This window comes from Scyliorhinus torazame, chromosome 6, assembly GCF_047496885.1.
Source record: "Scyliorhinus torazame isolate Kashiwa2021f chromosome 6, sScyTor2.1, whole genome shotgun sequence".
Lineage (NCBI taxonomy): Eukaryota > Metazoa > Chordata > Chondrichthyes > Carcharhiniformes > Scyliorhinidae > Scyliorhinus > Scyliorhinus torazame.
The window spans coordinates 141,472,694-141,486,042 of record NC_092712.1 but is presented as its reverse complement, the minus strand read 5'-3'; the positions used below and the strand labels follow the sequence as shown (position 1 = coordinate 141,486,042).

The 13,349-nt window shown below is 46.6% G+C and overlaps 1 protein-coding gene across 5 annotated transcripts in view; it reads left to right on the top strand.

Moving 5' to 3' along the window:
• LOC140425043 (tensin-3-like) overlaps window positions 1-13,349 on the top strand; it is a 666,087-nt gene that overhangs the window by 526,333 nt on the left and 126,405 nt on the right. For all 5 annotated transcript variants that reach the window (XM_072508833.1, XM_072508834.1, XM_072508832.1 and 2 more), the window contains one exon: window positions 6,233-7,495. In XM_072508833.1, coding sequence (XP_072364934.1) covers window positions 6,233-7,495 — 1,263 coding nt within the window. The remainder of the gene's footprint in view (window positions 1-6,232; window positions 7,496-13,349) is intronic.

The following is a 13,349-nucleotide window of genomic DNA, read 5'->3' as shown; positions in this document are numbered from 1 at the left end:
CATGTCCCTGTCAGGCAGGGAGGAAATGGCCGTGTGAGGGAACCATGGTTCTCAAAAGAGGTTGAATGTCTTGTCAAGAGGAAAAAGGAAGAGTATGTAAGGATGAGAAAACAAGTTTCAGTAGGGTCGCTTGAGGGTTACAAGGTAGCAAGGAATGAGCTGAAAAAAGGGCTTAGGAGAGCTAGGAGGGGGCATGAGAAGTTCTTGGCGGGTTGAATCAAGGAAAACCCCAAGGCTTTTTACTCTTATGTGAGAAATAAAAGAATGACCAGGGTGTGGGTAGGGCCGGTCAAGGACAGTAGTGGGAACTTGTGCATGGAGTCAGAAGAAATAGGAGAGGCATTGAATGAATACTCTTCTTCAGTGTTCACAAAGGAGAGGGGCCATGTTTTTGAGGATGAGAGTGTGAGTCAGGCGTGTAGGCTGGAGGAAGTAGATGTTCTGAGAAAGGATGTGTTAGCAATTTTGAAAACCTGAGGGTCGACAAGTCCCTTGGGCCAGATGGGATACACCCAAGATTCTTTGGGAGGCAAGGGATGAGATTGCAGAGCCTTTGGCTTTGAACTTTGGGTCCTCACTGTCCACGGGGATAGTGCCAGAGGACTGGAGAGTGGCGAATGTTGTTCCTCTGTTCAAGAAAGGGAATAGGAATGACCCTGGTAATTATAGGCCAGTTAGTCTTACTTCGGTGGTTGGGAAGATAATGGAAAAGGTCCTGAAGGATAGGATTTATGACCATTTGGAAAGATGCAGCTTAATCCGGAATAGTCAACACCGATTCGTGAAGTGTAGGTCTTGCCTCACAAATTTGATTGAATTCTTTGAGGAGGTAACTCAGTGTGTAGATGAAGGTAGAGCAGTTGATGTTGTACATACATGGATTTTAGTAAGGCGCTTGATCAAGTTCCCCATGGTCGGCTCATGAAGAAAGTAAGGAGGTGTGGGATAAAGAGAAATTTGGCCAATTGGATAAGTAACTGGCTATTACATAGAAGACAGAGGGTGGTGGTGGATGGAAAATTTTCAGACTGGAGACCAGTTACCAGCGGTGTACCACAGGGATCAGTGCTGGGTCCTCTGTTATTTGTGATTTTTATCAATGACTTGGAGGAGGGGGCTGAAGGGTAGGTCAGTAAATTTGCTGATGACACCAAGATTGGTGGAGTAGTGGATGAGGTGGAGTGCTGTTGTAGGCTGCAAAGAGACATTGATAGGATGCAGAGCTGGGCCGAAAAATAGCAGATGGAGTTTAACCCTGATTGGGTCACTGTCTGTCCGGAGTCTGCACGTTCTCCCCGTGTGTGCGTGGGTTTCCTCCGGGTGCTCCGGTTTCCTCCAACAGTCCAAAGATGTGCAGGTTAGGTGGATTGGCCATACTAAATTGCCGTTAGTGTTCAAAATTGCCCTTAGTGTTGGGTGGGGTTACTGGGTTACAGGGATGGGGTGGAGGTGTGGGCTTAGTAGGCTGCTTTTTCCAAGGGCCGGTGCATACCCGATGGGCCGAATGGCCTCCTTCTGCACTGTAAATTCTATGTAAGTGCGAGGTGATTCATTTTGGTAGAAAAAATTTGAATGCGGATTACAGGGTCAATGGCAGTGTTCTGAGGAATGTGTAGGAACAGAGAGATCTTGGGTTCATGTTCACAGATCTCTGAAGGTTGCCATTCAAGTGGACAGAGCCGTGAAGAAGGCTTATAGTGTGTTAGCATTTATTAACAGGAGGCTTGAGTTTAAGAGACGCGGGGTTATGCTGCAACTATACATGACCCTGGTGAGACCACATTTGGAGTATTGTGTGCAGTTCTGGTCACCTCATTATAGGAAGGATGTGGAAGCATTGGAAAGGGTGCAAAGGAGATTCACCAGGATGCTGCCTGGTTTGCAGGATAGGTCTTATGAGGAAAGGTTGAGGGAGCTAGGACTTTTCTCTTTGGAGCGGAGGAGGATGAGAGGCGACTTAATAGAGGTTTATAAGATAATGAGGGGGATAGATAGAGTGGACATTCAGAGACTATTTCCTCGGGTGGATGTATCTGTTACAAGGGGGCATAACTATAAGATTCAGGGTGGGAGATATAGGAGGGATGTCTGAGGTAGATTCTTTACTCAGAGAGTGGTTAGGGTGTGGAATGGACTGCCTGCTGTGATAGTGGAGTCGGACGCTTTAGGAACTTTCAAGCGGTTATTGGATAGGCACATGGAGCACACCAGAACGACAGGGAGTTGGATAGCTTGATCTTGGTTTTGGACAATGCTCGGCACAACATCGAGGGCCGAAGGGCCTGTTCTGTGCTGTACTGTTCTATGTTCTATGTACTAAACTGTGTAATGTTTCCAGAGTAAGCATGGAGGTTAAGTTATGTGTACCTGGCCTACGTTTGAGGGTCAGAGTCTTTAGCAGAGGGCAGAAAGGAGCCCACCAAAAGTTTACGATTCTGAACAATTTCCAAGCATGTGTGTGCAAGAGAGCTTCCATTAAGTCCTGATGCACATCTCCCAACTTGCGTCCCATCTCTAACTATCCGGAGACTGGAAGATTTGGGCCATTACTGAGATCCGCTTCTGCTATTTTAGTAGAAGCACTCCCCAATTTTCTTTTAATGGTAGAGTAGACATGGAGAAAATGTTTGACTAGTAGAAGAAACTAGAACCCGAGGGCACAGCCTCAGACTGAAGGGACGATCCTTTAAAGCTGAGATGAGGAGGATTTTATTTAGCTCCGAAGTGGTGAATCTGTGGAACTCATTGCCACAGAAGGCTGTGGAGACCAAGTCACTGAGTGTCTTTACAAAGAGATAGGGGTTATGGGGAAAAGGCAGGAGAATGGGGATGAGAAACATGATTAACTGGCAGAGCGGACTTGATGGGCCAAATGGCCTAATTCTGCTCCGATATCTTATGGTCTTATGATTTACTACCTTCATAAAATAATGGAGATTGGGAATGCACATGACCACATCAAGCATTTTCACGCTTTTAATCCATGCATAATTTTAGGGTTATTATCCTTATTATGTCCAACCTGCCTGTTCAAGGCTCTTGAAAATTCTAACTAAACAGCTGGACTGAGTTAACAAAATGAATGCCTTCAACACAGTCACCAAATGATATGTAGTATGATTTCAGTCAGTAAGTTCATTCCATTGGTGTTTGCAGCTTGAACACACACGTAAAATCCCGCCCCCTTGTTTACATTTTCCATTGCCATATTTGGCCAGTGTGAAGTCTCATGCATATCTTATAAGAGCAGTCACCTTCAGTGGGAGGAAAGCGCACACACAGTGTAATGAAAAATAAGGGCTCCATTTCAATGCTGGTGTTGCACCATAAGCCTGGAGTACAGTGATTGTTCCTGAAGCTGCAGTCTTTCGAGCAACTTTGAATACGTGCAGTAATGAAACACAGTGAGAGAGGTAAGGTGCTTGTATTAACATACGTAATGACGATTAAAGTTTGTGTTTGGGGGTAGGGAAGTTAAAGAATGAGAATAGGACAAGGCAAAGTTTTTTTTTTAAAAAAACACTTTCTTGCGAAAAGGAATGTAGTACTGAACAAGCCCAGAGTTGCCTCACTGTGCATTAGGTCTTCAAAACGTTTGGTTCAGCTGCTTTTTTCTGAACTACACACCAACTTACCGGATCGTTTTTTTATTCTTGCTGTGAGTTTTGTGCTGATTGCGAGTTGGGATAGCATGTGGTCGAAGCCCAGATGTGTTTACCTAGCTGGAATCAATGTGCCCCAATTTTTTACTGGTGTTGAATGAGTGTCAGAAGGATAGCTGCAGGATGTGTTATCAGCTTGAAATACCTTTATCTAGTTTACTTCTATGTGGGTTTTGTGGCAGGACATCCCAGACAGTAAAGGATTAAAGAAAATAGGAGCACTGCATAACAGGAACAGAACAGATGTTTAATTTTTAATAATATGTTTCAGTCTAATGTTTTTATGATGTTGAGTTCAATTTTTCTAATTGAATATGATTGACATGTTCTGGTTTTCAAAACATGGAGATTTTTGAACTTGGTTAATGTGTAATTTCATTATATGGATGCAGAATTGTGAAAATGCACATTTGGAGAGAATTGATTTGGCTCTGTGTTTATCCTTAAGAGTGTTTGAATGTGTAAGGCAGTATTTTCCAAACTGCGAATGCTACCTGAATATCACCTGTAAGCATAAATTCTTCCAAAAGTTCTGTCTTATTCTTTGTCAATGTGGAATGAAAGCTTTTGTCTCCCAAGTGAGGGAGTGCTGTGCGATGAAATGAGACAAATTGAAGAATGTTGTTTCACTATAAAGCTTATCACTGCTGCATTGAAGAAAATGTGCCTTATTCCCGAGATGGAAAACCAATTGCCACAGGATTATGTTAATTGTTATGAACTCAGGAGCAGGTGAAAATGATTTGTATGCGGCTAAATAATTACAGTATTTGTAAATGAAATACGTTTATTAACTGCGGAATAATGCCATCTAGGGGACAGGTAGCAGGTGATGTTTGCAATCCACACTACCCTCACGGCCCTTGTTGCTTAATATCTTGCATTGCGTGGCAATAGTGAATAGGAAACTATGTTCTTGAAGAAATAAGCTTTGATTTTTCTTCTTGCAGTTTATGATAGACTAACTCTCTATTTCGATTGCTTTTCTTTACTCCAATTTTCTCCCTGTTTAATGGTTCTAATACATGTGCAGTTTGCAGACAGCCCTTAAAGACTCCACTCAAGTGATTATTCTTGCAGGAGCTGGGACATTAAATGTCAGCAGACTTTGTGGAGGATATCACAATTGAATCAAGTCATCAACAGATTTCTAACGCTTAGCAGGGATCAGACCTTGCATCTTGCCTGTGTATTGTTGTTCTTTAAGTCACCAAGTACTCACAATGTAGCCAAGTACAGGGAACATCTTCTCATCCTACTACATTTGAAACTCACAGCTGAAGAATATATTGAGATTATGAGTTTAAACCACTAAGGCATAAGTCATTGGAACATGTGTCCTTCTGGCTTTATCAGAGTGAGCTGAATTATAGTGATAGAGTTTTACAGCATAGTAAGAGGCCCTTCAGCCCATCCATCCACGCTGTCCATCAAGCACCTAACTATTCTAATCCCATTTTCCAGCACTTGGCCCGTAGACTTGTATGCAGTGGCATTTTAAGTGCTCATCTAAATACTTCTTAGAAGTTGTGAGGGTTTCCGCCTCCTCCACCCTTTCAGGCAGTGAGTTCCAGATTCCAACCACCCTCCGGGCGAAAAAGCTTTTCCTCACATCTCCTCTACACCTCCTGCCCATTACTGTAAATCTCTAAGCAGTTATGTAGTGCATAAATATTACAGATTGTATGGAATTATAAAGGACTACCTGATGCAGGTAAAGAAATAGAAACTAAAATGCCATTTGGCTATTGCAATGCCATAACGTAACACAATAATAATGCCCTCCAGCAAAACTATGTACCGTCATTTTGTCTGCTGTAATTCCTTAACGATGATGCCTTGAGGGCAAGAAAAAATAAGTTTCTTGTCACTTTGATTGCATCTTTACACAAGATTTCAAAGAGCCAGCAGTAAAATCTGATCACTATCTATAGTCATAAGGTTGACTGAATAACTCACTACTAACAAGGAAGTCCCATATAAATTATGGTTAGTTACACTAGTGAAGGTATTTGTTGCAGTTTGTTGCTTACAGGACCTATTTGGTTATAGGTACTTTTTACAAAGTGAATCCAACCTTTTCTATTTATGAATACCGTCTGGAAGGCGCCTAGTGGAAAATTTCTAATGATAAAACAAGTTTCAACTTATATTTTGATAAGGAATGCTAGCTTAAAATGTGAAACTCACTCCTAGTAAAAATATTTTTAGTATGAAACAAATTGAAGGTTATAGCTCTGAGTAATGCCCCAAGCTTGTGTACTTAACCTCACAAAAAGAACCTTCTACATATGTGTCTTTCTTTTGTATAGTGGCCCTGTTGAGTACTGAGAGTTGGTTAGTGAACATTATTGATAGATGTAAAATCAGACTGGGAACTAAAGAAAATATTCTTGATAACACAATCTTTGTACACCATTAAAAATGAAAGCATATATTTGCTTCCACTGAGGTTAAGCTAATGTTGGGGCAAAAATTCAAAGCTATTTCTAGTATCTTTGATAACTGGTGGTTTATTGGATTTACGTTTGGTTAATAAGTCTCTTTTTTTTTCATCTTTCTTATCCCAGTGCCACACACGCAAGGACCGATTGATGGAAGTCTGTATGCCAAGGTACGAAAGAAAAGTTCCTCTGAGGGCAACATTCCTATTGGTGGTGCTCACCCTACTACAGGACCTGACCAAATTGACCATACTCTGTCAGTCAGTAGTGACTCTGGGAACTCCACAGCTTCCATAAGAACAGACCGGACAGAGGAGCACTTGCCACCCGGTGTTAAGCGAGGTCTAAGCCTGCAAGAGAAAGCTGAGTTAGACAGGCTTTTAAGTGGATTTGGGCTGGAGAATTCTGTACAGCTGAAGGATATGACTGAGACAAGAGTAAAATACAGTGGAGTACGTCACATTGTACCAGTGCAGGTTCATGTGAATGGTGAGCTGAAAGCAAAGGACAGGGAGACTGATATTTTAGATGATGAAATGCCAAATCATGATCTGCATAGTGTGGACAGCATAGGGACGCTTTCCTCTTCAGAAGGCCAACCATCAAATAACCTGGGAAACTTCAGTTTTCACAAGAGCAGTCAGAATTCGTTGCTCTCAGATGGTTTTGGAAGCAACACCGGAGATGATTTGCATAATGCTGTTGCACCTGACCTTGGAATAGGCACAGAAACCGTGTATGACAGAACATTTGTTGGAGTTACTGAGGGGAAGAACACCTTTCAACGACCGAGAAACCCTTCATTGTCAGCACAGCCACAGGGTTATAACCAGAGCAATTATTCAACTCAAACCTGGGTGCGGCAACAGCAAATGGTTGCTGCTCAACAATATGCTTATCCAGCAGAAAATGACTTGAGGTTTGCAGTGGTGGGAACTGGAGAAGATCAGAGCAGAACACAAGCAGTGCCCAAGCTTCCTGATACCCCCGCAAGAGGGTCAAGCAGTAGGGATGCTGTGCAGAGGGGGCTTAATACGTTATCAGGAGACCATAAATTACCAGACCACCAAACCCCGGAAGTCTTGTTTGAACATGAAAATCAAGGTCTGAAACCATCCGAGGTTGATCAGACTGCTGAAAATACAGGCTTGGGAGATAAAAAGCAAGATTTGTCTATTTCCCCAACTTTGGACATTGATCAGTCAATTGAGCAGCTTAATAAGTTGATAATGGACCTAGATCCGACATTTGTCCCAATTCCAACTCGTGTTAATTCTGTAAATAAAGGCGCTCTCCTCGTGAACGATGTCAACCTGCAAGGAAGCATCAGTGTGAACCCGGGGGCCCAAGAACAAACTGAAAGGGTTTCTGGAAATGACTGCCAACAAGGTAAATTAACTGCGTAGTCCCATGATAAGCATCAAACCTGTTGCAGAATACCGAGTTGCTTCTCAGTAAGCTTATTGCATGTAAAAATTCCTCGGGTCACTATAGGTAGTGATATTTTAAGTGCATTAGGAATGCTACGTGTTTAGTGTCTCAAACAAAAAATCAAGATATACTGAAGAGAATATGTCTCTTGAATGCACTTACAATATCCCTACACATATGATTAATTTTGAGAGTTTGTTGTCCAGCATGGAGGCTTTATCCCTAGAAGTGGAGCAGCACGGCAGCACAGTGGTTAGCACTGCTGCCTCACAGCTCCAGGACCCGGGTTCAATTTCAGCCGCGGGTGACTCTCTGTCTGGAGTTTGCATTATCTCCCCGTGTGTGCGTGGGTTTCCTCTGGGTGCTCCGGTTTCCTCCCATAGTCCAAAGATGTGCGAGTTACGTGGATTGGCCATGCTAAATTGCCCCTTCGTGTCAAAAAGGTTAGGTGGGGTTATTTTGTGATGGGGGTGGCGGGGGGGGGGGGGGGGGGGGGGGGTGAAGCCGTGGATTTAAGTAGGGTGCTCTTTCCAGGGGCCGATGCAGACTCGATGTGCCGAATGGCCTCCTGCACTGTAAATTCTATGATTATATGAAGTGGATATTGTGAATTCAGGTGTATGCATCACTGTCCATTAAGGTTATTGCTGTGGTATTCGGAGGACTACTTAACTTCTGTGGCTAACCCAACCCTCTTCCCTTAATTTTCTGCACTTCCTATACTTGTTGAATTACCGAACGTCTGTAAGGCTAGAATTCCATAAGTGCCAATCGGCAGCTTGTTTGACTATGAGTGGTTTTACAACTGAGCATAACACTGACCTCTTGCGTCTTCCAGTGGAGGCCACAGCTGTTGTTTTTCCTCATTCATAACCCAGGGCATGTTGGTTATTTCTTTGAATGTTCAGCACTATTTGTGCTGAAAAGGTGCTGTGGAAGTTAAGACGCTATAAAGTGATATGAAACAACGTTGAAACACATTTAGAGCAGAGCTTAATCCTTTTCTATAAAAGCTCCATTGATAGATTAGTTACCGGCCTGTGCTGTCCAATGTCAAACTAAGCACTAGGTTTGATACCTCTTCTCTTCCATTAGTTCAATTCACCCCACGTGGTACCAAGAAATGGCTGAAGGCACTGCACTGGATACTGCAAAGGCTATGCACCCTGACTATTTCAGCAATAGCACTGAACACTTGTGCTCCAGAACTTGCCGCAACCCTAGCCAAGCTGTTCCAATACAGCTACAACACTGGCATCTACCCCGCAATGTGGAAAGCTGCCCAGGAATGTCCTGCACCCTGGGTGTACACCACATGGACTGCAGTGGTTCAGGAACGCAGCTCACCACCTTCTCAAGGGCAATTTTAGATGGACAACAAATGCTGCCCTAGCCAGCGAAGCCCGTAACCCGCAAAAATGAATTCTTAAAAATTGATCTTTGCAGGTGATAGTAAAATATATCAGTTAACGTCTTGTAATCATGAGGTAGAGAACGGTGAACATATTCCAGAGTTCCTGCATTTGGTTTTTCTCCAAAAACCCAACTGGAAAACTACGCTTTGTGCACCGAGGAAGCTAGCATTTGGCTCACCTGTAATGCTCTGTAATACATGTATGAAAGAGAGCTATCTGGGTACGGCACTGCTGCCAACATATAGAGCCCTGCCCGAGTTAGTGTCATGAAGGGAGATGGAGTGGAAGTTGGGAGTATTATGATTACGGGTGCAATCAAACGGCCATGCTGCGCCTGAAAAACAGGAGCCACCCCATATCCAACGGCCTCCCGTCATTCATCGGCCTCACCAGCAAGTGCTCATGCTGGCGCCGATTAGTACCCAATTTGAAAAACATGAACATTCCGGAAGGGCTTCTATGCGGAGCTGAGGAGGTGAGTAGCCATCTTTGCTCACAGACAAAGAACCCGGGGGCGCTGGGCTTGATGCCCAGTGCTCGGTGGGGGTTGGGGACCCTCGGCTGGCTGGGGAGGCACACCGTCCGGAGTGGTGGGCTGCCAGCGGAAGGGGGCTTGGGAAGGTGGGGACACTTGGGGGCAACCGCTAGTGGCACCAGCATGCCAACCCCTGGATCGTGGGTACCTGTTCCGGGAGCAACCCTAGCCCCTGTCCGTCTGCCCCAACCCATAACCCCCACCATCTGCCGAGGCCTCTGGTCATGCTACTGAAGGCTATAGCTGATAGGGAACTGGTAATCGTGCTTAAGTGAGCACTTCACACAACCCAATTGGTCCCCGTGGGTGGGCAGGCCATGTAGCATGTGGTAGCTGTTGCCTAGCAACCCAATCACACCTTGATGCATAGACACTGTGCTTGAAGACTGCGGGAGGCAACACCACACATGCAGCAGCCAACATTCAAACACCCAGGGGATGGGACACAGCTCCAGGGACATGTCTACGGCAAGAGGATGGGTGAGTGATACGGGGAGCACGGGATGCTGGGAGAGATGGGCCAACGGTTCGGAGGTCGGACTGCATTGCAGACGCAAGTGGCAGAGATGCCATACTGCTTGTGGTCAAGAGTGTTAATTGTGTTTTACAATTCCCCACTCTCCCGATGGTGCCTTCTCAGTGAGCCTCCATGTGCTTTACCTTCGTAGCTCTGCCACTACTTCTAGGTGTATCGCCAGGATGCACATCTGAGGTGGAGGTGCTTACCAGCTGCTTATCTCGTCCCGTGGCCTTTGATACCCCTGGCGGGTGTCCTCTGGGGCCAGTGGATCCAGGCATATTTGGCGGCACATGCACATCCGTGCCCCGTGTGCTGGCTGCGGGACACGGCCTCATCAGAGGGGTGGAACCTGCGAGAGCTGGTGGCCCCTTCACCACTCCGTGCGACAGGTCCGGCCTTTCACCCAGCGCTCCCTCCCGCTTGGTGCCCATAGGGCTGCGGAGCTCAGCTTGGGACGGAGAGGCAGCTGGTTTGAGCCCCGGCTGCCCCTGCATCATCTGGCTCTGCCAGCCCCGGCGGCTCCCCGATGTCGGCACCATTGTGTCGACGACCTTGGCGATGCTCCTCAGTGACTGGGCCATGCTCTGCAGTGAGTCGACAATACACACCTGTGACTGGAACAAGCTCCGCAGCACCTCGGCCATTCCCATCTGAGAGCTAGACATGTCCCGCAAAACCTCATCAAGGTCAGCCTGATTCTAGATCACATTCCCCAGCGAGTCGGACATTCTGCTGAGACCCTCCGCCATGGTTGTCACTGACTGCGCGATGCCTTGGACATCTTCACTAATGGTGTTGACAATGTGCACCAGACTCAACTGCGGTTGCTGCTCTAGCAGCGTTGGCCTCAGTGCCATGCATTGCCAGCGACATCTCCTGCATCTGTAGCCTCCGGGACTCCTCCAACGGGCAATCAATCTGCTGGGATGTCGCTGACATCTCCCTCTGAATGCCCTGATCGCTCCCTATCGTCTCCATCCGCTCCAAGATTACCTGTTCGTTGGCTCAGCATCTGACTGGGACCCATCTGGGTCCTGGGTCCAGCAGACCTCCGCCCGCTGCCTCGCCTGGAGGTTCCTGCCTCCACCTGATGTGCATCAGCTGCTGTGTGGTGCTCACCACTTTGTGCCCCAGAAGCCTGACCACTAACATTTATCACCAAGATGGGTGTATCTACGCTGGTGGCAGGTGGGGATGACAGATGCGACGCCTCGACCTTGTCTTCCTCGGGCTCCCCTCCAAGGTGGTCTCCTGGATGGCTGGAAAGGGGCCACCTGGGATGGGCCCCGCCGTCGGCTGGAGGACCTGCGGGAGAATGGACATCCCTCAGTGGGAGTAATGGGTCAGTAAGGCAATAATAACTCGCACTTGACAGGTCCTTTGGGTGGAGCCCGGTGGTTCCTCACCTCTGCGGCCACCGCCAGCCTCCGCGTCAGTGATCGCCCTGTCCTCGGCCACACAAGTCACCTCCAGGGCTCGCTCCTCGAAGGAGGTGAGGATTCTTAAGTCTGGCACCCCACCACCAGTCTGGACCCTCTACTGACGATTACGGGAGAGCTTTTCCTGAGGAAACACAGCAGAGGGCATCATTAGCCACATGCGTGGTTCACAGTGGTTGGAGGGGGGTGATGTGAAGGAAGGATTGGGGCATGTAGGGAGCGTTTGGGGTCACATGGAGGGTTGGGGGTGGATGATCGTGTGGGGGCAGAAAGGCCTCGGGGGAGGGGGACGTTGGTGTCTACTCCCTCGTGCTGCCCTGTGTAGGTCGTTAACCTTTTTTCGGCACTGGAAGTCACCTCACCCCAGGAGCACTGCCTGCCCTGTGGCTCATCTTCTGGGACCTTCAGGTGAACAAGGCATCTCTCCTGGCCTCCACTGCGTCTAGGAGCTTCCCCAGGTCTGCATCCCTGAATCTTGAGGCCGGTCTCCTCGGCGCCATTGTTGCAAGCTGACTGGAGTTGGCGGAGTAAGTGCTGCTCGACCTTGTTAGCGGGGCGGGGCTGGCAAGCGCAATGCTGGCGAATCAGCCTTCATTTGTGGCGAGAAGCCCGTGGGGCCTCGTTAAGTGAACCAATTAACGTTGACTAGCTTTGCCGGCCTCACTGGGCTGAACGCCGGGAATCATAGAATCATAGAATTTACAGTGCAGAAGGAGGCCATTCGGCCCATCGAGTCTGCACCGGCCCTTGGAAAAAGCAGCCTACTAAGCCCACACCTCCACCCCATCCTTGTAACCCAGTAACCCCACCCAACCTTTGTGGACACTAAGCCCTCACTTCCACCCTATCCCCATAACCCGATAACCCCTTCTAATCCTCTTGGTCGCTAAGGGCAATTTAGCATGGCCAATCCACCTAACCTGCACATCTTTGAACTGTGGGAGGAAATCGTAGCAACCAGAGGAAACCCATGTAGCTACAGGGGAAAAGTGTAAACTCCTCACAGACAGTGACCTACGCCGGGAATCGAACCTGGGACTTTGGAGCTGTGAAACAACTGTGCTAACCACTGTGCTACCGTGCCCCCGTCCCACGGTAGTTCCTGCTCGCTACCATACTTGGAAATCTTTTCGGAGAAGCATGCCCATAGTTGTCGAGGAGAAGCACAATAATGCCCATAAATTGTCATTAAGACATTATCTTCATTGTCAATATCGCAGCTGGTTAGTTAACTGAATATTACGTTGTAAAGTAGGAAGTTACCTGTGCTAAATGTCCTGTGTGCTTACAAATGGTTAATTAGTTTGTCAAGATTTACAAACTCTGCAGAGTGTGCAGAGAAAAATGTGGAGAATTACTCAATTTTTCCCAGACAGTATGGTGCAACATTGTAATATTGTCACTGACATAAATGAGTTAAAGCAACAATCCTTCCTTTATCTGATAGACAAAATAGTCTTTCCCTGAAACCTCATCTGGGTACCACCTGTATTGTTCCAAGATTGGTTGACAGGGTGGGTTGTGTTGCTTCTGTTCTCTTTTCCTGAGGTAACATGCTAGCCCACTGAAGGGGGTCATCTTGTGAAGAGGATCAATTAGCTTACATAACATTACAATCTGGAGTTCAACTTGGTGTACTGTTTTCGAGAGGAATGAGAAATGTTCCGCGTTTGGATATTTTTAAGCTCATTCTTGCTCCATCGTAAATGGAATTCTGATATTCCAATCTCATGCTGCTTTTAGGAGTGATTGATTGTAAAGACTTTGATTTAAACATGAGAAAAGTCAGTGACCGAATTTATTTGATATGTTATGGCTGCAAAAGTGGAAGCTGCATGCTGATGTGCAAGCTACGTGCTGTTGCTTATCCATATTGCCAATATGAAACCACAGATGCAGCTGC